Source organism: Musa acuminata, chromosome BXJ2-10, assembly GCF_036884655.1.
Source record: "Musa acuminata AAA Group cultivar baxijiao chromosome BXJ2-10, Cavendish_Baxijiao_AAA, whole genome shotgun sequence".
Lineage (NCBI taxonomy): Eukaryota > Viridiplantae > Streptophyta > Magnoliopsida > Zingiberales > Musaceae > Musa > Musa acuminata.
In genome coordinates, this window is record NC_088347.1 from 24103327 (window position 1) to 24127226 (window position 23900).

At 36.5% G+C, this 23900-nt stretch overlaps 3 protein-coding genes across 8 annotated transcripts; 1 reads left to right on the forward strand and 2 right to left on the reverse strand.

Moving 5' to 3' along the window:
* Positions 1-91: 91 nt before the first annotated feature.
* LOC135582491 (phosphatidate cytidylyltransferase 1-like) lies at positions 92-16650 on the reverse strand. Of its 5 annotated transcripts, none has more exons than XM_065128322.1 (13): positions 15100-16650; positions 14708-14749; positions 9868-9968; positions 9185-9438; positions 8888-9039; positions 7613-7754; positions 6772-6928; positions 3601-3648; positions 3427-3513; positions 2685-2813; positions 2550-2606; positions 779-862; positions 92-702 (listed from the first exon to the last, which is right to left on the reverse strand). In XM_065128322.1, exons 3-13 carry the CDS (start codon positions 9937-9939, stop codon positions 613-615), a joined length of 1272 nt encoding a protein of 423 aa, XP_064984394.1. In that variant the 5' UTR covers positions 9940-9968; positions 14708-14749; positions 15100-16650; the 3' UTR covers positions 92-612. The 5 variants fall into 5 exon arrangements, with proteins under 5 accessions (XP_064984394.1, XP_064984397.1, XP_064984395.1 ...); XM_065128325.1 differs by lacking the exons at positions 14708-14749; positions 15100-16650 and adding exons at positions 13126-13220; positions 13320-13760 and having other exon boundaries at positions 9185-9452; XM_065128323.1 differs by lacking the exons at positions 14708-14749; positions 15100-16650 and adding exons at positions 13126-13220; positions 13320-13757 and having other exon boundaries at positions 779-878.
* A 151-nt stretch (positions 16651-16801) lies between these two features.
* LOC104000354 (uncharacterized) lies at positions 16802-19134 on the reverse strand. Of its 2 annotated transcripts, none has more exons than XM_009422375.3 (3): positions 19003-19134; positions 17444-18704; positions 16802-17090 (listed from the first exon to the last, which is right to left on the reverse strand). In XM_009422375.3, exons 2-3 carry the CDS (start codon positions 18625-18627, stop codon positions 16976-16978), a joined length of 1299 nt encoding a protein of 432 aa, XP_009420650.1. In that variant the 5' UTR covers positions 18628-18704; positions 19003-19134; the 3' UTR covers positions 16802-16975. The 2 variants fall into 2 exon arrangements, with proteins under 2 accessions (XP_009420650.1, XP_009420651.1); XM_009422376.3 differs by having other exon boundaries at positions 17444-18671; positions 19003-19132.
* Positions 19135-19422: 288 nt separating this feature from the next.
* LOC135625629 (5'-adenylylsulfate reductase-like 5) lies at positions 19423-23468 on the forward strand. The gene is made up of 4 exons (XM_065130680.1): positions 19423-19730; positions 21925-22100; positions 22206-22330; positions 22730-23468. Exons 1-4 carry the CDS (start codon positions 19557-19559, stop codon positions 23155-23157), a joined length of 903 nt encoding a protein of 300 aa, XP_064986752.1. The 5' UTR covers positions 19423-19556; the 3' UTR covers positions 23158-23468.
* Positions 23469-23900: the final 432 nt, after the last annotated feature.

Genomic DNA, 23900 nt, shown 5'->3' on the forward strand with positions numbered 1-23900 from the left:
GGGTGTTCACATCCTTGACAAGAGAGAAAAAAGAAGACAGGATTGTGTACATCCAAATGTAATCTGCAGGAAAGAAAAGATGATAGGCACATCACTGAAATTTTAGCATTCATTCTTTATCCTCCTTGAAGCCATATCAAAGGTTTCAGACTAATGACCTTCTGTACTTGGACTTTCCCTAACTTAAAATCAAACGAACAACATGACCTTTCTGTAATATGGAAGCATATATGCAAGATAAAATGTTGTTACATGGGCAAATGAACCACACTGGGCAAGGTTTCCAGTATGCTGGACTAGGGCAAGCTAAATGAGATAATACCATTTCAAAGCAGTTTGAAAGCCTTCAGCCTGAGAAATATGCCAAGTATATGAAATCTTTTGAAATCCTAGGAGTGTAGATCAGCTACTAAATGATGTGGTACTTAGACAAAAGGAAGAGAACGAACACTTTGCAGAGGTGTGTGGGAAGTTCAACACTACATAGAGCTTCCAAGCAGAAAGAATATTGAGATGCAGTTTAAAGGGCTATGCTTGACTCCAAGACCCATCTGAAGAGTGAACAATGAAAACGATAATGTACATAAAGCCGGTTGCTAATTAGAGAAGGAACTAGGCTTGCAACAATTGCCTTGCTTGAAAAAAATTCCCGAGTTGCTCGTATAGAAGCTGCTGCTCCTCAATGGTAAGGTTCCTTAATATCTGCACAATGTTCAAAAAGTTCTCAATAGAACACCAGGAAGCAAAACAAGTAAAGGAATGTATGGAACCACGATACCTGGTCCAAGAACATCTCAACTGAGAAACTCGGAGGCATGACAAATGATTGATGGTATATGTATGCAAACACAGCCATAACCATCTGCAACACAATGCATCTAGGAAACAAGTTTACAACCAGATATACAAACTGAAATAACAAATCAGTTCTCTACAAGAAAGAACTATCAGAACCTATGGTAATTACAAAGATGGGCAACAACTTGATGTGAAAAATCAACCATGATGCCCTTGAAGAACCATCGCTTCTAGACCATGGTTGTCATTTTGTTTCAACTTTCAAAAGGAGACCAAGTAGAAGGCAACATAAAACAAGGCAAGTTCAAAAGAGGTGAGTTTCTTAAGTATATTTACCTCTTTAATTGCAATTCGGATTTAACAAGATCTTTTCATCATATCATAATACATCTTTTGAATTTACAAACCAAACAAGATATTAGAAAGATTAAACATCTGTTTCCGCAAAATGTTAGTTCTCTCAAATAACTATTAAGAAAAGGATCAGCAAAATCCCATAAGGGCTTTGCCATATCCGAAGCATACCTTCTCCACACTATATGAAAGCCTCAAGATTGGAGGCAGGACATGCTAAACAGGAAGTATAGCATGAGCTTTTTAAGTGTAGCATTTTAAGCATAGCATGAGCTTTTTTAATAGGTCATGCTAACGGTTCAAGCCACAGGTTGTGGCTTCTTACTACATGAGCTTTTTAAGTATATCATTCTTCTTTTTTGCAGCACTTAAAGCATGAAATGAAACTATATGTCATAAAATCCCTGTTCACTCCTGCAATTCTCAACTGGCTCAATATTTCATGTTTACTTCCTATAGCAGCAATCAAAAGAATCTTGAGGTTAGAGCATACAGGAGACCTACAACTAATAAAAGCCACTAATACCATCTTAGATGACCAATAAAAAACTAAAAAAATATTACAGATGAACAACATTACAAGTTGTTTAAGATTAACACAATTAATACCTCTCCAAGACACTATTGCTGGTCAGGGGGTGGGACATTAAGATGGCGGAAAAGCAAGGATCTCAGATCCTGAAGTCATTTACTTCACATAAACAGAACTAACCCTTATAGCTTGTCTAAATATTTAAATAAAACAAGTAACCAAAAATGTCAGACTAATGGTTCTCAATGTTAAAAAGAATAAACTGGTTTTAGTGATAATGTTGAACAGACCACTTGGATGTTTAGTGTGAAATAAATTGAGTAAAATTACCAGGTGAACCCAGTAGATTACTTAAAAGCTTTAACTATAATATACTCTAATGACTAGATGATGATCATGAAGCAAATGTGCAGAACAATGACAAGTATGACGCATCGGTGGAACCTCAAACAAAATGAAAATTTACTTCAATATTAACAAATAACTTCCACAAAAATCGCTTCTCGCATATTAAGTACTCAGAATTGGGTAAGCTTAGTTGATTCATGCAGTTGGGGGCTAGATTATGCCTCATGATGTAAGAATTCAGAAGTTTGTATCTGGTGACGGGTATCCTCAAATCAGACTTTCGCAATGCATTATTTGAAAAAAAAAATTGCAATACCACAGTTGTATAAAAACATGACCATCTAAGCTGATTGGTCAACCTATAAATTAGTTAGACTGGCTTGGATGTAAATATAACACAAATGATATGTCTGAGAGGGGGATGTAGTTCTCTTGCAATGCAGCTACCCAACCACTGGTTTACTTGTCGGGGTAAGGCAGAAGAGTTCAATAAATATTTCAAAGACCAGCAACTTACTTGGCAGTCCATTCTGTCAGTAATACCACCATGTCCAGGAATGCTGTCGCCGAAGTCCTAGAAATGTTTGGAAAACATTTATATTGCCTAATGAGTCTGCCAGTTTTTCAACACTTGCTCTAAACTGTGTATCACCTTAAGTTTGAAGGCCCTTTTAAAGCCACTTGCGAAGAATCCTCCAAATGGTGCTATTATCGATGCAAATAGACCAAAAGCTAAAGCATGACATTGTACAGGCAAAATTGCCACTTCTTTCCAAGGAAACTACAGGAAGGAAAGAAAAGTTGAATGTAAATTGAGAAATCTCAACAGAAAGTATATATTACTTATAAGAGGAAGAAAGTCATATGAAGATAGAAACCAACAGAGTGCTATCAATTAGGTTGAAATTTGGAACGCATACTGTATCACAACAGTGATTAAACCATGGCATTATGATTCTCTTAGATACTGAAAAGGAATTTCAAAGATGATTAAAAATCATATGTAATTCCTAAACTTGCTGATTAATTCTTCTTAGCTAGTAAATCAACCAAGTAGTTTAGTTTGGAGAGAACATATAAATCATGCAATTGAATAGTCATCATGAAAGATGTAACTGGGCATATTTTGTTTACAATAATAAGTGAACTTGTTCTTTGTTAGATTTTCATCATCTCATTGAAAAATTTATACCAACATTCATGAACTGTTGAACAAATATGAGTAACTTTAACTTAATACAAGGCAGAGAACTTGCATGGGCCAACAGCAAAGAAAGCAGCAAGATACAAATAGATACGACCATAAAAAGATGATTCTTTTTTTTACATTGAAAACTAAATGAAATGAAATTTGCTAGTTCGTAGAAAGACACATATTCTAGTTTGAGTTTTACCCATTGATGCATCAATGCAGGTAGTGAAAAATATTCTGGCTTAAACAATGGGCCAGGATCACAGTGCAGCCATCCGGTTGACAAGTCCTAAAGTTATCCACCATTAGAAAGGAAAGAAAAAGCATCATCCATCTTGTAGCAAACCGAAAATTATTTAGAGCATCAGTAAGTTACCTTTCTAGGACATGTAAGCCACTGAAAATGACCCATAATATTTGCTAACTGCAAAAGAAAATCAAAATATAGTAAAATGACCAAAATTCGATAGTAGCTTACTGCAAAGTCTATCTCCATTGATATATCCTCCATATACCCAGTACCCACATACCATTTGTGCCTTGCATACGAAAATTTAAATTTGCAACATTGCAGCAAACAACGAAAAATACAAAAAAGACAAATCCCAAGAAGTGGTCAATCCATGGAACGAAAACTGGACACATGCTTCATTTTCAATTATTTTCTTTCATGTTGTTAATCACATCAATGATCAAAGTACCATTATGAAAAAGAATATGAAGATATCATTTCTTACACTGAAAGGGTGTATCTACAAGTACAACAAGCCCTCAGATTACTAAGTAGTTAGTTGTCCAAGATGTCATTAAGCTATTATAAAATTAGCTGATGTTTCCATTAAATTTATGTGACCCTCAAATATTTTAGCATTCAATTAATCTCCAATAACCGGTGGTACAGAATACAAACAAAATACAGTTTCACCTGTCAATGACCAAGCTGTTTGTGTTTTATAATGATCAGATAATGAAAACCATATGATAGCAGATTAATAATTTCTGGCTTCTGTACTAATGGCCGTGTTGTAGTGAAATAATTCATATAATCTTAAAGCTTGCAAAGATTTGCTTGAATCCATGTAAGTTGCAAATGAGCTCTGGATGAATAACAGTGAGCAATGATGGCCCATTCCTTGATATTTTCTAATCAAGCAATGAAACTTCATAACCAAAGGAGTAAAACTTCAATCCTCCATTCATCATACTCAAATTAATGTTACAGAAATACTGCTGAGAGTTCATCCTCTATTTCAACAGGATTGGTGACACTTCCTCATAAACAATTAATGACATCTTGCTCGGATCGGTGCCTACCGGTTCGGACATGAAGCAATATGCAGACCCACCCCCATTTCAGGTAGTCAGGTCCGCCCATATAAATGGGAGACAATGGAGTGATAACACTTATTGCTTCTTGTGCATGTCACAACCTCTTCCCACACAACCATGGTACATCTCTTCTCCTCTTCCTCTTCCTCCTCTTCCTCCACCATCTCTTCTCCTTCCTTCTTCCTTCCTCCGCCCTCCTCTTCCTCTACCACCCCTTCCTCTTCTCTTTCTTCCTCTCCAAAACATCAATAATACATATCAGCATACTGATACATGCTACACCTACACTAATCGATATGTACTAGACCGGCCAGATCACCATATTTGCATAAAGGTAATACTTTTCAACCCTGATAAGAGCCTAAAATAGGTTTTGTGGGCACTGTAAGCAAGTTTAGCATCACAGTGTGACAAGTCGTCCACATGATTGGCAAGAATAGTATTAACGTAGCTTACTTAGGACAATAGAAACTTTAGGCAATTAACCTATCATGTAGCCTAGATGATAGCCTAGACACCATGGCTGTCGACCAAGTCCATCTTAATGAAATAGCTTATCATTTTAAACTTAGTTATTATAAACATGCCATCCGTGTCTTACTATTATTTTAAAAGTTGGCATTTTAATGCATTTAACATTTACGGTAGTATAACTGTATAACACTGGTTCTCAAATTTTAAAGTACTTGAAAGGGTGAGTTTCAAACAGCAACTAGACTATCAAGACAAAATCATGCACACCATTAGTATCTCAAGTCAAGCTTATAATAATATACATTTAAGTAATGGACATATTCAATCTTTTCATATAAGAACAAAAACTGATTGTATAACTCTACATATGGTGGTCAAAGAAAACATAACATAGGTGTCTCAAGAATCGCTTGTCACCCAATTGACAAGTAGTACGAGAATGAGTTCTACATCTTAAAATGGTATACTGAATTCTATTTTAAGGTGCTCCTAAAGAAGATCTAGTTGAATGTTGCATAAAACCAATTTGAAGGTCTAGGATATAAAGATCCTAACTAATAAACTCAGCCTAACTCAGAATGTCTACTTCCAAGTCACAATAGATAGTTTCATTTTCAAGTAATGCTACTGGTTCCTTTTATAAGAGTGAGGGAAAGTAGGGGAGACTAAAGTTACTTGGAAAAGCAAGGACTATCTCAGTAGCTAATCCTATTCCAAGGACCGAGCTATTAAAATAGTAGGATCTGAGTGTGTCTGATCAAGGAAAGAGCGAGCCTCTTCCTTATAATCTGCCTTCTGGGGCATCTCTTACTCCGGGTCCCCATCCTACTCATTTTAGCTTCTAGGTGGCAACAAAATCACCCAATTTACTCCGCAAGTTCCAACAGTTCAGCAGCAGCAGCCGCAAACATCATCTTTACCTATTCCTCCAAACTTGCCTCGGTTGCAGCCTCTATCTCACTTCTTCCACATCAACATGGTTGCCATCTGCAATCATTTTCTGCTGGCATTAACCTAATGTTTCAAAAAGGACCACATAGATCTCCATTTAGTTCTGAAAAAAATGGAAACAGATTACTGCATCTTGTATCCGGTTCATTTCTTCACTTAAAAATTTCTTAACGGAATCATTAGTGTATCTTCCAGTTAAACTAAGTGCTAAATTTTCTTGTTATTTGTTTAGTGTGTTAAAAGACCTTTAATCAATCTGAGGAGAACACAAAACTAATCAGCTATTATTTAGGAGCATATAAGCCAACGTTACCCTAATTTGTGAATTTCCCTAGTAAAAGAAAAAGTGCACTAATAAATGTCTGAAGCTTCTCTCTCATGTCCCTCTTTCTTCTCCTCTCATATTTCCACTTTCCCCTTCTTATTGAGGCCAATCCTCTCCCTTTCTTTACTTCTTCTAGAATTATCTTGCAGTCTTCTCTCTTTCGTTTTATTTTCTTCCATCTTTAGTTCTAACATCCTTAAATTTTTATTTTGCATCAGCCAAATGAGAAGTGGAGAAAAAGAAAAAAGATCTGGTAAAGAACAGAATCCAGGAAGTTTATGACAAAAAAACCCAAGATGCTGCATATCAAATATTGTAATGCTGTTCTCAACAGTAGCTTAGAAGACATATATGTCCTAAAGTACTAAATGGACTAAAACATGCTTATGCAACAAAAAGAAAAAGAAAGAGAATGCAGATGAGATTAGAGAATAATGTGTAATCAACAAACAAGTGTATGATGCTCACCACAAAGGCGGAGAGCAACGTTGTGACTGATGCCCCAATAAATCCCTCCCAAGTTTTCTTTGGAGATAATTTGATCAATGGTGTTCTTCCAAAGAAGAACCCAAAAAAATATGCAGCAATGTCATTGATAATAATAAGTGATGCTGGTAAGAGAAACCTGTAAAAGGGCCACAATCATCTCTCTTAAGATAGTTACAAACATCAAAACTTCAAATCAGAAGAAAATTAAAAGCATGCTGACCATAAAAACATTTGTGTATATTATAGTTCAAATAACAGAGTAACTATTCCCATCCTAAAGCAGTTAAAAGATGGTCATCAAGATCTAAACAGAAAATTATGTAGCAAATATTGATCTTTCGCATCAAAGTATCAAGGAGATAATTCCCATGGAGGAAAGTCCAAAGCAGTTACAGAAAAGATATAAAAATTGACACCTATTAGTGAGACATCCTAAGAAACAAGTCTTGTTACTCACGATGAGGAACACAATTTCTCGAGCTTTGCAAGATTCCCAAATGAAGAAAAGGAAGGAGAATACAATATTGATGTCTCAAGTTGCACTGAATGGACAACTCTGAGTACATCCAAGTACAATGAAGTATGAAGTATGAACTACAACCACGTAGTCCTCATTCCCCAGGCACTCGAGTTAACAGATAATTATTTATCATGTAGCATGACAAGAGCTTTAACTACAGCCAAAAAAATTGATAATAATGACAAACGATTTCCTAAATAAGAAAAATGCCATAGCCTTTAAAGTAGTGTACTTAGAAGAGGCTGATAAGACTCAACTTCTAGTAAATGGAAAAATATTAACAGATACATAAAAGTTTACCAAAAGATACCCTCGAATATGTTTGCCACAGTGAAAGCTGACTGTACGAAAACCATTAGAAGAATCATGTGTGTCCATGCAAACTGGCTGAACTGATACCTATACATCTTCTTCTTCAGTGTGAGAATAAACCATACAAAGCCTAAGCCACCATGTAAAAATGTTGATCATCCTTCTATCAACAGTTATGATTTTCAAAACACTTGCATTATAAGAAATAAAATGCAGGAGATTCATGGAAGAGAGTTCAGTTAGGTTGCAGATGTGAGCTATTAATTGAAGGTACCACATAGTCTCAGTACCAAAGATTCATAACAACAGAAGAAGAGTCAATGTAAAATCAATTGTCCAACAACAGAGAGCTCCTATCATATGGGAGTTAAAACAGCCTTCATAATTGAGACCCAGTAACAAAAAAATCCACAGTTCCACTTATCCCTATGGCTTCCAATTGCAGACAAAATTTAACCATATCGAACTCACTACTGTAGAAGTTTCAATTATCTTCTCAATTTTGATTAAAGATCAGTTCTCTATGCCTTGAAAAGGTGCTTTGTCTTCTATATAGTCACCTTGCAAATTGGAAACAAAACAAACAAAACATTTTACTGTACTGATTTTGCAAGAGGATTGAATATACAAATTTAACACTCTTTAAGACATACATAATGTTCTTTTTCTGAAGCGTCAAACAAACTTAAGCTTGAAAGATCTGGAATTATCTTCAAAATTGATTTATTGAAAAAGAGAAAAGGGAGAAATTTGAATTGCTGCATCTGCCACATCATCTTGTTTATATTTTCCCCTATTATTGGGTGATCCTGCACGCTTCAAAATAATTCTTGAACAATACTATATTTCTCATGAAATTGTATATTCTGTATGTGGAACAATTTTAATTGTCTGCTTCGTCACAAATTAAGACCTTCTAATGTTTGGTATGAAAAAATCATTAGTAATAGACCGAAAGGTGCAAACAAGTTTTAATATGTTTTGGATAATGGTTCTGATACCAAATTTGACAAGCCATCATACTCTATATGTTACTAAGATATCAAGTGGTATACCAACTTGTACTATCCAACATCACTGAAAATAATAAAAATAAATAAATGGTATACCAATCAGTAATGAGCACATATCAGTCTGATCAGTATCATAAACCATAAGTCTTGACAATAAAGCACATAAAATGGCAAATGAATGTTGTTATCTAAACAAGCGGTTGTTAACATGATATCATACACACTAAAGAATTTAAAATAAAAGTATAACCTGCAATATATAGGAAGTAACAAATAAACATCTGATATTTGATAAGCCCACTGACGAGCTGGCACAGCAATTTATCTGAAGTCACAGTGTTAACGAGCTGCTGGGTAAGAAAATGTCCATAAGTAAACAACATTGCAGTGAAGAAAAAATGCCTGTAAGGTGAAGCACAAAAGATAACATACAGTTAGTCCCAAACTCAAGGTATCAGATTACTCTTGCAGAAAAAATGTTCAGGCAACTAGCGATCTTTTTTAACCAATGAAATTGCAAGAGAAGTGAAAAAGATGCAAGCTATACCAATTCAAAAGTCTAAATCCTGGAAGCTGTCTTTCTTCATTGGATCTTCTGAGAAGGCTAAACAGCTCTCTTGCCATAAAAATTTGGATGACCACTATTAGGGCCCATATATAAAGATGACCCATATAGATTATAAAAGAGAAACCCCCTATCATCCACACTGATGAGTAAGCACGAATAAGCATTGATTTGTATTTATTGCGGTCATTAACAAGCAAATTTGATCTATTTGCTTTATCTGCATCTGGAGAAACCTGAAAAAAGTCATCTAATGTTCCATTAAGAACCGCAGTAATACAACACTAGGTTATGCCTCCATTGAACAAAGAACAATTTGATTGAGAAAGATACATATTATCAACAATTGTGTCCAATGGTAATTGGCTACGTTTGCATTTCTTCCCAGAAAATAGTTGTCATGGCAAGATGCATATCATTCTACGCACAGTGGACACCATGATCACTCTCTGTTCACAGCATCCCAGAACATAAAACAAATGACAGGTTGACTATCTAAGTGCATAAATAAGATCAATCCATCAAAATGATCATCAGTGATATAAATTACCAGACATTTTTCAGAAGTGAAACCTAAAACTTCTTAAATTGTACAACTATAAATATTACAGAATATTATGGAATCCAGAGTGGTTAGACAGAATATAGACAATGTAGCAACCAACCTCACTAGGGTGTTTACGATGCCGAACCCCTCCCAAATAATTTGAAGTGTCACTGTAGCTGCTATCCTTCATGGCAATCAGATGTTTTGTAATCAACCAAGCTGACCAAATTTGACAAAATAGAGGCTATTAAGTAATGAAGAGATATAATCCTATGAAGGTTTTAAATGTGTCATCAGGACTGCTATGGTACCAAGATATCAAGTGGTATGCTGATCTGTACAGCTCAGTATACCAATGTTACAGAGCTGTATGGTTTGACCGATTCTCAGTCAAATCAATAAATAATACATACCGGTCCAACAAATATTTTAAACCATGAATCCTACAGCAATATATTATAAAAGAAACTTAATATGGTGAATCTATCCAAATTCTTAATACTCACAGTTTAATTCAAAACTCACATATAGCAGTAGAACCAGATAAGGACAATATAGTGACAAGAAATATATTTCAAAAGCACATTTGGATAACTCTTGTAGATGATTTTTCATTAAGACAGGCCTCATAACTTACAGTCATATGATTTATGTAACAGCAAACATAGTATGCATCTAACAAATAATTACTACATGCCACCAGAGTCCAAAGACCCTAGTATAAACAAAATTTGCTATCAACATGTGATGAAGTAATAATAGCTAACAATTCCTGTGCCTGTCCATGCCAGTCAAATTTTACAATTCTTTCACACACATTCAGCTGTCATAAGTCATGGACATATGCCTACACATGATACAAATACAGGGTAGCATGTCAAGCGGTAAGTAATCCATGCATAACAGACACTGTTAATGGTCGTAAAGGCAAAGCTATAAATAATATGAAATTCTGCACATGCAAAGCAACATATCTTATAAGGACCACTACTACCTGTATTGCCATTCCACAAGCCAACCCAAACTGGACCATCCACTCTACCCCCACATGTATGTTACACAAACATATTCCCTAAAATATACCATTTGTGGAGAAATGGATACTATATGCTTGTTGTTGTCACCTCATCACTTCCATAAAAGCAGCCAAATAAACCACATATAATCCATTAGTTATAACTTCAACATTACTCTATTTGGTCGTTTGTTTCATCGTCCAATTTTAGGCGAATACAGCCATGACCACATATATAGAAATGTTCAAGGAAGTATAAATGAATAAAGCCAAACTTGCAAGGAAATTATGCTACTTGGACGCTTAGACCGAGTTCTAAATAAGAATAGTTTTTGTTTCTCTCTTCCTAGCTGACTAAATGGGATGTGCAGGGGCGAACTTCAATTTACATGATTGTTTCTCTACATCATCCATCCAAAACTAGTAGGATTCATATTGTGGTTTTGCACCATCAAATTTATTCAAACATATAAATGCAAATAGTCCAAAAAACAAGAAAACTACCGGATCAAGACTCATTGGTGTAATGACCTGCTAACAATTGTATACACATCTTTAACCATAACAGCTTAAGCAATCCAACTATGCAGTATTCAGTGTTTTTTCAAAGGTGCCCAAGCGCTCGGGCAAGGTGAGGCAAGGCCTTAGTGCCTCATGCAACGTTTGAGTGACGTGCTTCACTGAAGCACCACATAGGCACTTGCCTGAGCCCAGGCGTCGGGCACCTCGGGCGATCACCCGATTGAATCCAACGAGTCAAACTAGATTTTGGACTCTAGTTTGATTCAACAGTGACTTAATTGGTTCGATTGAACTAACTAAGTCCAATGGTAAACATTGAAACTCACCCCCCTCCCCTCCCCTCCCCTCCCCTCCCCCAATTCACTCGGTAAACCCTAGGATCTGTCGTTGCATCCTCTATAGCTGACGGAAAGGTCTAAGCTTCCTCTTCTGCCGCTGATGTAAATGTCCGAATCTTCCTCCTTCGTCGTTACTTTTTTTGTGCGGAGCTCCCTTTACCGCCTAATCTTTCGTGTGCAGCGCCTTCGGTCGTCAAGGGACAGGTCCGCAACTTCCTCCACTGCTACTACCACCGTCTAAAGGTTCCTTCGTCACAGTCGCCTTCTCCTTCCCCATCTCCCATCGTTGGTGACTCCTCTTCTCCCTTCCCTATTACGCACTATTATAACTACTGTTACCATATTATATATTTTATATATTTTTATTTTTTATATATTTTAAATATATATTATATATTTTAATATTTTATAACACCTCGCTTCGCTCAACTTGTCTAAGCGCCTCAAGCATTTTGAGACCTTGACACCTTTTGTCATATAGCATTTTTAAAAATACTATACAGTAAATAAAAATAAAAATAAAATCTTTAGACACAGTTGCATAGGAGCCTTATGCACTAGTTGATCTTGCAGGTTTTTTAACTGACACTTGTATGGATATAAAAAACCCAAGAAAGAAAGCTTACTTTCCAAGGTGTATTAGCCAATTTAACAAAGCACGGTGCAGATGAGACTCATCAGAAGAATAATTAAACAATTAATTGCATTCATATCACATGTTGACAGGTAAAGGTACAACTCTGCCTCTACTTTCGGACGTTTAGGACCTTTCACCTCCCAAATTATCAGTCCTAAATTGCTCTTATTCTTCCTTTCTTGATAGCACTTAGCAAGCGCGTAATCGTTTCTGATCTCCAATGAACACAATTTTATCTTCCAGTTATTCCACAGTTAGGCTTGAACTTCTATACCATGCTCAAATTATAACTCCCAAGTTTCACACACTTATTCCAAGTCTTTCTCTTGTTACATATGAGCTTCCCATCTTACGTTCATGGGACTCGATCCTCACTTTGCTCTTTATAGATGTCAAAAGATGCTTATCCATTACAGCTAAAATTTTCTCCTTAAACAGCATATTCCAACTGTCTCAATTTTGAAACAAGTTAAATTAACCCAAAAAGCGTTACTTTCTATTTCTTCTATCTTACACAGTATGAAATAAAAAACATCCAGATTCCCGCCAGACTCGTGACCCACCAGAGAATTTACAGCAAAGACCGCAACAGCAGCACAAAGAAAAATTTTAAAAGAACGTTTCAAATCTAATCCTCCTCAGAAGAGCTCGTTCTTCGCTGCCCAAGGAGAAAAATCCTAAGAGCAAAAAGAAACCACAACCATCGATGCAGGCAAATGGAGATTGGCCTTTACGGGGAGAACTAGTCAGATGCAACGCACCGTCAACTCTTTCAAAGCGAAAAAAGAATGATTGCACCGGGGATTCTCCGGAACCAATCTTCCCAAAACATAGAAATAAACCGTACAGGGATTCGATGTTTACCACAGAAGAAGCAGGAAGAAACCTTGTCGTGAGCGGAAGACGAACTCTTCCCAACGGGATAGGAGAAGAATCGATTTTTACCACAGCGGGATTATCTTCACAAAGATGGTGAGTCATGGATGAATGATGGAAAGTCTGGGGGATTATCTTCACAAAAGAAATCTAAGCAAACAGTCGAAAGAATCGATTTTTACCTCAGCGGGAGCAGGTTGAGTCTTCTAGGGAGCGGAAGAAACGATAATTTTGAGGGGACGAGACGGAGAGCGCGATTTATGTGGGGGGATGTGAAGGGCAGTACAACTGTAGGAGGACTTAATGTGGCAGCCGCAAGGGGGCTCGACTGCATAATATATAGATTTATATTCGGCATAATATCTCCGTTTTCTTTTTTTTCCCCAATAATATGTCAATTTTTCTTGAGGGTGGGTGTAGGAATAAGGAATATGGATATATTTGCTTGAAGAAACAATAAAAGTGAGGGAGCAAGGAACTTGTTCTTTCACATTGGATGACAGATCATAATGTTTCAGATTCTTTGAACTCGTTTATATGTATCTTTTTTAAATCGTTGAACAGAATATTTTCTAATTAGAACAAGAATTATTTTTTTATTTTTTTTAATTATACATATTTTGATTGACTCACAGTATCAGACCATGACATCAACAAACCCTTTTCAAATACGTAAATGGTTATTTAGAATTTGGTGTATACGGAAAAAATGTTTCAGATGCTATTTTTCTTTCAAGCATGTGGGGGTATAAATTTAAAAGATATTGTTCCACGTGCTTTTCCCTAAGATTTGTCACATGATTTGATGCCCAAAGATGGTCGAGTCCGTTGTACCGGAGATAAAGCCTTATTGTGTACTTAAATCAATTTCCTAAGATTTCGTAAATAAAAAGAGTAAATAGTTGCATTATTGTTTATTGACTATAAGCAATGACAATGTGTGGTGGTTGAACTGTAACTTCTTATTTCGGTTAAATTGTATTGTTGTATCTAGCAAATGTAATTATATCATGTAACTTGTAAGTAGAGTATTTAGCATAAGTGCAACAGATTCACACAATTGCAAGGTCATATAATTATATATAATAATCATTCTCTTTTTAGTCGACATTAATTACCTCAGGTTAAAGAGAATGAATCTTTAACCATTATACAATAGCCTGATGGTGTATCCAAATTGATATTGCACCATTATATGAATCCTTGATAGTTATAGGCGAACAACAAACAGTGGAAAAGATTATTTATAGAACAAGAAGCACCAAAGTGATAAATGAACTGGAAGGGCCTATTACTGTATTACCCCTGGCCATATCAAGACTAGTAGAAAGTGAGACAAGAAAATGCTAAAGCAAGGCACATATATGAAGTTGAAAATAAGGCACACATATGGGGTGTATAATGTGTAGCAATATATTTCAATTTCTGTTTTCTTTTTTCCTTTTCTTTTGGTGGGGAAGGGATGACTTATCTACCATATATAATTCACATTTAGAAAGATAATCATGACTAAAATGGAAAGATGATTCGCAAGCAAACCCATAGGTAAGCCAGAGTTCAGTAGTCATACCTTATCTTTATAGAGGTAGATGGGGTTATTTTGCTACTCCACCTGCGAATGGGAGACTACTATTAAAACCAACAAATATTAGATAACTCATAATAGACTATCTCAAGTGAGTGTGAAACAGAATCAAGTTTTGGCCATCATGCTTGAGTAGAGAGATTAATTTATGCCACTACAATCTCTCCCAATGACCATGACTAGGATGCAACATGGAGAAAGCACAAGCTCAGCAACTCATGCTGCATTTGTGTCAATAATTTACCCAAGAATATTGATTCATGCAGTGAGAAATTGACTATGTCTGTTGAATTAACATCAGTTAAGCTACAAGACAGGCATCATGCCACTGCCATAGAAGACACTTTTGCTTCAAATATGCAGAGCAGGAATATTACCACAAGCAACAATCCTGATATGACAACCTGTTTCTGAACTTGGCTGCCTCACAGGAAGCTAAAATGCCGAGTAATTTCTGCAAAAGAAGTGCGAGTACATAAATGATTTAGGTACACCCCCATTGCATGATCAGCCTCTTATGAATATCATATGTGACATCCTGAATAATAAAAGTTTAAACAGATGTAAATGGGTCTGAAATTTGAAAAAAGGTCCAGCCACTTCACTTTTGATTGGTTGTTTTACAAACAATTACTGGTATGCAACAATACTATCTGCAAATAGAACTGTGAACTTGAATGGCTCATGGGCACCTGGAACAGACAAATCCGAATAGATTTATGGTAAAACAAGTCAAAAGTGCTTATATACAATGGAATACATATGCCACCCCAAAAAGTCTCTTATTATCATAAATCAGTAAATAAAAAAAATGCAGCTTTCCACGAATACTGATCCAAATTCAGATAGTGCATCTGTACCTGACAGTTGTTATCTACCAATAACTATGAAAAGATGAGTGGCAAGTTCTATAGGTCGAACCATTGTCTCTCGTGTCGCAAAAGAACAATCTAACCGTTGTACCAAAGCCCATCTTGAAAAAAGTAAATATAGTAACAAATTTCATGGTCCTCAATAATCATATTATGATCCAGAAGAACTGAGACAATAAAAAAAATAAGATGCACGTTTCAAAGAAAAACAACTTACTAGATATGAAATCATCAATTGGTCCACCAGTTAGCATATAAGAAAGTTCTATTACCATTACACTAAGATCATATAAAGTGGGAAAAAACTACATGATAGATAAGATATCCTCCAAGAAAAACTACTTACAAAAAGTACCGAGAGAGAAAATGTATTTCAAGCAGACCTAACACCTTTTAAGTCCATGTCAGATCTCCAAATGGTTTTATTTAATAAAAATGATGAATTTCGTCGCAACATATAGTATGAGTATAAGAAACAAAAGGAAAAATAAATAAATAAAGATGATATAATTATTACTTAATTATTGATACCAGAAGATAAATCATCAGAGTGATGGCAAATGTTCTCATTTCATGAAAATCTTATTAACTCAAGTTAAAATGACAGACAAAAAGACCAGTAAAGAAAAACTAAGCCCATCTAAGCATAATATAATAACCAACAATGACTTCCATAAATAGAACAATAATAAGTGAGGGAAGCATAGCCCAGACCAAGAACAAAGGCAAGAGAAACTTGCTACTGATTCAATCAAAATCTGGGTCAAGATACAAACATCAGACCTGCCTTAAAATAGTGATATATTTAAAAAAAACCCAGAGAACTGAAAATAGCAAAAATCAATCAAACAGAGTAAAGATAACAATTTGAACTGGCTGGGTCAAACTGCCTGAAGATGAGTTGGACTTAGTAAACGTCGACATCTTAACTTTAAAGATCATTTAAAAGGAAAAAAAATACAAACTTATGGCATATCACTCTGTAGCACAAAAGCGATATATTTGGTGGCTAAAGGAATCCTGTTTACTGAATCAGTCTGGATCCTTTATTTGCCACATCCGTATCAATCAACTGTTGATCCTTTCTTGATGCTGACTTGTCCAAAAGCAATCAAAGTTCATCTTGTAAAGATCCATAAAGTCAACAGTCAGTAGAATATGACAAACAATATTCATTCCAAGGAATGACAAAGAGAAACATGCGAAATTCAGAAATCAATAAGTATATCTTAACATATTCTGCAGTTGATACTACAAAATCTAATATATGAAGGTTTTCTTCATGTTAAAACTTGCATCGTAAAGACCATTACAAGACAAAGCATGGGTGAAATCCCTTCTTTGCATCAACCAGACAAATACTATAACCAAGAAGAATAAGCTACTTAATCTCCCAATCCTTCAACTTCTTGCTTCCTTTTGGTTTTTCAATTGGTGCATTCATACCTGCCATTTTTGCATTATACTTTGATCGAAGAGGGCCATTCATACTCCACCTGTAATATCACAAAAGATATTAAATCCAAGTACATCTCAAGGGCATGGATATCTATGTTCGACCAAAAGTTCTAAGTTCTAACTTCCTAAAATCATGACTAGATAATTCACAGAATGTCACAAAGCAGTAAAAAATGATTTTGTTCTTGGTTTCACCAGCAACTCTTGCGATAAAAAAGAACACGGGTTGTGGCCTAAATTTTCTCAGTTTACATTTTAATTTGACAAGGTCATTTCTTCTTTATGATAACAAACATGAAAACTAGCATTAGCTGCTATCACCACAATATATGGGTGTGTGTGTGGTGTGTGCCTACAAATTGCTGATTTACGAGGCTAAAGGTATACTCACGGAGCATTCCAGTCAGTTGTATCCTCATTGACAAGATGAGTCCATTTGGTCCTTCCACTACGTCCAAAGTGCTTGACTTGCATGACCTTAGGCAATATGGTCTTATCCATCCTATCTTCTCCAGTTGGTGCAGAGAAATCACGCCTAAATATATCATCTGTACCCGCTGTCGCTGCATGGTCATCAGAACTAGACTGGAAGAAAGCACCCTTGTGATAGTACTTTTGCATAAACCTCCACTTCTGCTTCGGTGCAGAGAGTGGCTTTGGATTCTTCCGCTCCCATTCCCTCCTTTCCTCCTCTGTCATATTCCTAACCTTTTCAATCTCTTCCTTTTCCTTCAACCTTGCATCCCTGTCGTCTCTTTCTCTCTTAATCCTTGCAATCTCCCTAGTCTTCCAAGCTTCATATTCCTCAGCCTCATTCATATCATCATCTGTGTCCACATCTGATATGTTCGCCTCAGCCTCCAAATTCTTCTGGATCTCCTCATCCTTCCTTATCTCCTCTACCACGATTTGCCTAGTCTCAACTTTTCTCTCATCTAATCTCTTCTTCACTAGCTCCTCAAGGCGCCGTTCCTCCTCCTCAAGCCTCTCACGCTCTGCAATAGTATCTCGCTGTGACTTTGGTATAAAAACTGGCTTCACCATGGCAATACCCATTTGTTCCTCCTCTGAGTCTGTCTCATACTCAGATTCCTCCTCCTCCTCTTCTGCTTCTTCTTCCTCTTCTACAGGGAGAAGAGCAGCCTCCTCCTGTTCTCTCTGAAGCAATTTCTCTTTTATCCTGCGCCTCCTCTCCTCAATCGCGTCCTCATCTTCCTCTTCCAACTCCAAGCCCTCCAACCTATTATTTTCTTCCTCGGTGGTCAATACTATCTCAGCTTGCCGGATACGGCGGTGATCGGCCCTCACCTCTTCCTTGTTCTCAGTTCGGCTCTCAGCCAGACGCCTCAGCCTGCGATCATCTTTCTGAGGTACATCAGCATCATCCCGTGTAGGGAAGGCCTTCTCGAGGGCGGCCAGCTTGGAGGCCCTGATGTCTTCATCATCCTCCACCTCGTCTGCCCATTCCGGGGCTTTGCCGGGCCAGTACCTCTTGACCTTGGTCTGGCCGATCTTTCCCCGGAGCTTGTCGCGGATGGTGATCACCGTGTCGCTAACACCGGCCGTGACCGACATGGCTGCGAACAACTGACCGCTGACAGATCTTATCGCCTCTTGGACTTCAAAACACACCAAATTTCATGAGAAAATCCCTGACGTGTATCAAAAAAAGAGGGGATTACTCGCTGATATCAGAAATTTCTCGTGTCAATTAAGCTACTGGATTCCACACACCAAATCTAAAAAGAAGCAACTTAAAGATCAGCATACAAGGGAGGAAAAGCACCAGTACTACCCGAGATTGAGGCAGGTCATCATCAAATTTAGCAGGAAAAAGACTGACCAAAGAGGCCAACACCGATCAGACCGTTCTCCTTTCTCGACAGCGTTAACAAATCGCGGATGCAAGCTATATTCAGAAAGAAGAGAAGAAGAAGAAGAAGATCTTACCGTCGTCGTCGTCTCTCCGGCGTTCGCCTCCGCAAGTGGGTGGAAGGGAACGACGCTTGGGAAGGAGCGGCAAATTTAGGGCACGAGACGTAGAAGCCGAAGGAGACTATTTTACCTTTTGTTACCTTGCACCCAAAATATGTTTATTTTTCGCGTATATATATACATATACATATATATACATACATATATATATATGTATATATGTATATGTATGTATATTTATATATATATATATATTTATATATATATATGTATGTATATATATATGTATGTATATATATATATATTTATGTATATATATATATATGTATATATATACATACATATACATACATACATATATATATACATATACATATATATACATATATATATATATATATAACAGAAAACAGAACGAGCCGACACATTACGGCAGCGAAGACAAACGCACATCCTAATCAAAATAAGAGAAAGCAAATAAATCAAAAAACAAGAGCTGAAAGGGTAAAACTTATCATCGCTAGTCTTCCTCCCGATTGGTGCTTTCGACTGCTTCCTCCCTCCTTTCCATGGCCGGATCCCCTCTTCCCGTCGTCGCCGCCCTTCTCTTCTTCGTTTCCTCCCTGGTCTTTCGCGTATCCCTCGCGACGATGCAGCCTCTCTGCCCTCGCTTGAGCGTCCCCTTCCTCGACGACCTCGGATCTCAATGCCCTCGATGGATTGAGCTTCCCTTGCGCCAGGAGGTACCCTTCTTTCTCAATCAATCGCGTAACCGTGCGTCCTAGTTTATCAAAGGCGAGAATTTTCTCTTGGTGTTTTGCGAATTCTTTTGGGGCTTTGCGATTAATTGTGATGTTTTTTTTTTTCTGGCATTATTATGACTGTTTAGGAATCCTAATGCCTCATGATCATTTATCTTATTTAAAGTTTTGACATTTTTGGTGTCTGGGGGTGTGGTGTCATGGATATTTGCTAGTCGGCGCAAATTGTTTTTTGGTTTTGATCGACGGGTGGGTATCTTTATTAACATCTCTCGCTTTATAATTATAATATTGGTATTTCTGGTCGTTTTAGCTTCTTCTGCAATTTCTCCTTTTAAGAAATATATCAAATGTGAACTATTGAAAAGGAAAATTTTTATTATTTATGGTTGGTTAGTAAAAATTGGAGTGTATCCCTTAGTATATACGTGGAAGCAGCCTTTGTATTATCTCTTCATCTATTTTCTTGTGTACTTTATAAACAGAGGCGTTCATTCAGTGTTTCTTGGTAGCTGACAACTTCGTTTGTGGATATCCATGGACCACGTTGATTTATTCGCCAGTTTTATCAATTTCTTCAGTTGATATTAGCTACAGGTCATTCTTCTAGTTTTTCTCTGGAAAACGGATGAATGATTCGTATTGTTAAATAGGACAAATTTTCCCCCTTTTCAACGTTCAATTGATTGTGGGATTTTTCTTTAGAATTTTGAAGTTCGGGAGAGTATTGGGCTTGTGGTTCTTCTTCTTTCTAGAAAGCAATTTGAGATCCACTGTTAATTAAATTTTATAGCCTTTAGTTGGGCATTACAATTTTTTGTCTTTAGCCTGATCTGATGTCTAGATTCAAGTATGAATAATTTGTTATAGTCATCATATAGTTAAGTTTCAATATGTCATGATTTAGTAGATTGTTAGTACTGTAGAACATTTAAACATTGTGATTTAATTTATTTAATTATTAATGCATGAATGTTTATATGAAGATCCTATTTGCTTTAGAGAGTGAAAAGGTGGTAAATTATGCCATATTTAACCCAAAAATAAACAACAAACATTCTGGATTGTAAACTATGGCTGTAGCCTTAACCAAACACTTGGGTGTGTTTGGTAGCAGCTAGTTGTTTATGGAACCAACCAGTTAGGAGTTTTTTAGTTTTTTGGTGGATGTTACTTGTTGCAATTTATATACATATGTTATGAAAGGAAACTTCAATAGTATATGAAATTATGGACAGTGGCAGAGTTTAGAAAACTATTCATAGTGCATATGGCGTATAAGATCCATTTATGGTGGGGGTTGTTTCCCTTCATATTGGACATGGACTTCATTCATATAAAATTTTATACCATCCCCTGAATGAAGAATTGTCTGCAGGGAGCATTTGTGGAGGATGATTTATGTAGGACTCCTATCTTAGCCCCATATCAGAAGTGGAAAGAGACTTGAATTGGTTTAAAAGTTTGATGGATGTACTATGATTAACTTGGGGATAACCATTATGGATACATGGTTCTAGAACTATAAAATTAATTGGTCAGTTATTCCCATTAAATCGGATCATGACATTTTGTGTACTAGAAAATGGAACCAACTAATAAAGAGTTCTTACTTTTTCAGTGGATATACATATAATACAAAAGGAAACATCAAGAGTATCTTAAAATATTGGCAATGCACAGGGTTTAGAAAACTATTCATAGCGCATATGACATAAGATCCATTAGTGGTGGGGATTGTTTCCCTTCATATTGTGCATGGACTTCCTTCATTTAAAATTCTCTATCATCTTGTAAAGAGTTGTACTAGTAGAGTATGCATGGAGCATTTGCTGAGGATGCTTTATGTACTAGAAGATGGGAGTCAAAGTGATGGTAATGATTTGATGAATGCTGATAATACAAGCACTCGATTCTAATTCAAACAAACTTTTATCCAGCCACAGACCCAAAGGCAAAGGGCCTAAAAATAGATGATTATCTTCATTCAGCAGCTAGAGTTGACAATTAATTCATATTACTCACATACGGAATGGAGTACTTAAACAAGGTAGTCTGTCGGTGTTACTTTAACCATTGTGATAGACTGTTAAGTTTTTTATTTAAGATTCCCTACTCAACTTGATTGTGGATTACAGATTGCAGATATATCTGACTTTGTCTATACATTTTGAAGGTGACTGGAGAGACACTCGAGAGATACCTGAATTGTGGTGATCAATATTGTTCTGTTCTTTTTGGTGTGTCATGGTGTCCATTCTCACGGAACATTCAACCTATTTTCGATGCTCTTAGTTCCATGTTTCCTCAAATAAAGCACTTACTAGTTGAAGAATCTTCTATCATACCAAGGTATGTAGTTCGCAAGTCATACATGCTCTTTTTCTTCATCAATATATTGGTCGATCTTGTATGGATCATGCTATTTAATGCAATAATTTTTCACTTGCTATGCAGTGTCCTATCGAGAAATGGTATTCACAGCTTTCCAGCTATAATGCTGATCAATCAGACATCAAGAATTCGATACCATGGCCCAAAGGATCTCAATTCTCTGGTCCATTTCTACAAGAAAAGTACAGGTTAATTTCTCAAGTTGCATTTTATTTCTTATGACAGTTCTTATTGCTTCTGGGTATTTGCCATCTGATGCTTGTTGTCCTAGTTTTATCAGAAGCATTGTGATTTTTTTTTTCCCCACCCTTTTCCTGCTTTCTAGGGGATGGGGGTGGGGTAGGTCTAAGTTTTTCGTATTGCAAACATAGTGCTGTAGCAGATATGGCACCTGCTTCTCCTCTTAAAATTGAGTTATTCATTGAGGTCTCTGTCGCCTGCAAGATATTTGGTATTGCATGACCAAGACATTATAAACTGTGAGATGGACAAAGCCATCATAAAAAAAATTAACTATACTTCTAAGTTCTAACTCTTCCCAGAGTATTAAGTTTGCAGCAAACTTATTCTCAGTTATTCTTATACAGGTCTGAATCCTATCATGTATCTGGCTATTGATCAATCTGGTTCAGGAAATGTGAAGTCCCCTGTACTGGAAGTTGAGTCTGCAAGCGAGTTAATAACCAAGGAACCTTACTTAACCTTTGGCATAATCTACATCGGTCTGAAGATAATTATATGTTCTTTTTCTGCCATCTACTCCTGCTTCAAAGCTTTCTGGGTCTCACATGCTTGTCATCTGAACTCGAGTTTTCTTCGTGAATCAAGTCAGCTGTTGGAGCAAATGCTCCATGTGGTTGAGGTTAATGGGTTGTGGAGCAACCTTAGATTCTGCAACAAGACAAGTAACTTTCAGAAAGGGGCAAATAATGCCCGGGCCTGGGCGTCTTCCTTTACTTCAGTCTCCCTGGGCGAGTCATCTTCCTCGAGACTAGCCTCTAGTGACTCATCATAATCTTCTCTTTTGATCATTGTGGTTATAACAAGTATTTGGTGGATCAAATCTTCCCCATACTTTTGTAGGGCAACGTAGTATGTTCGCTAGTTATTTTCTTTTTGTTGTGTATATCTCTCTCTCTCTCTCTCAAGATTAGGCATATAGGAATTAGATTACATGTAAAATTTTTAGTACGAGTCTTTCTGTATATTATTTACTACAGCTACATTTTTGGCAAAATTCAGTTTTGATATCTTTGTATCATAATTGGGTTTCATGTTGAACTAGTGCTTTCTATTAATGAGCTACTGGTAGTGTCATAGTCTTCACTCCAAGCCTATATATATAATCCTCATGACTTTGTGAAATACCTCTCGTAGATGTTGGGAGTCTATCACGAGAGAAATCTTATGTAAGATGACAGACACTGGTTGCGATTTATACATTGTAGATTCCAGTTGTAGAAATTTTATGTAAGATGACAGACACCACTAATCCCCTAGGCTTTCTTTTGGGGTTACAGTATCTATGCCTGAGTTAGTGGATATGGGTTTTGATTCTTATGTTTGGTAATTAGTGTTTTGTGGATAACAGTTCGAACAAGTTGGTTGAATCAGGTCAAGATGGGTCATTCATTGCCTTGTAGGGTTGTCACTTGATTTTTTTTCTTGTATTTGTTTTCATATCTTTATATCCATCATCATGAGTCTACCAACTGTGCTTGTTTTGTTTTGGAGGGTTTTCTGATAATTGACCTATTA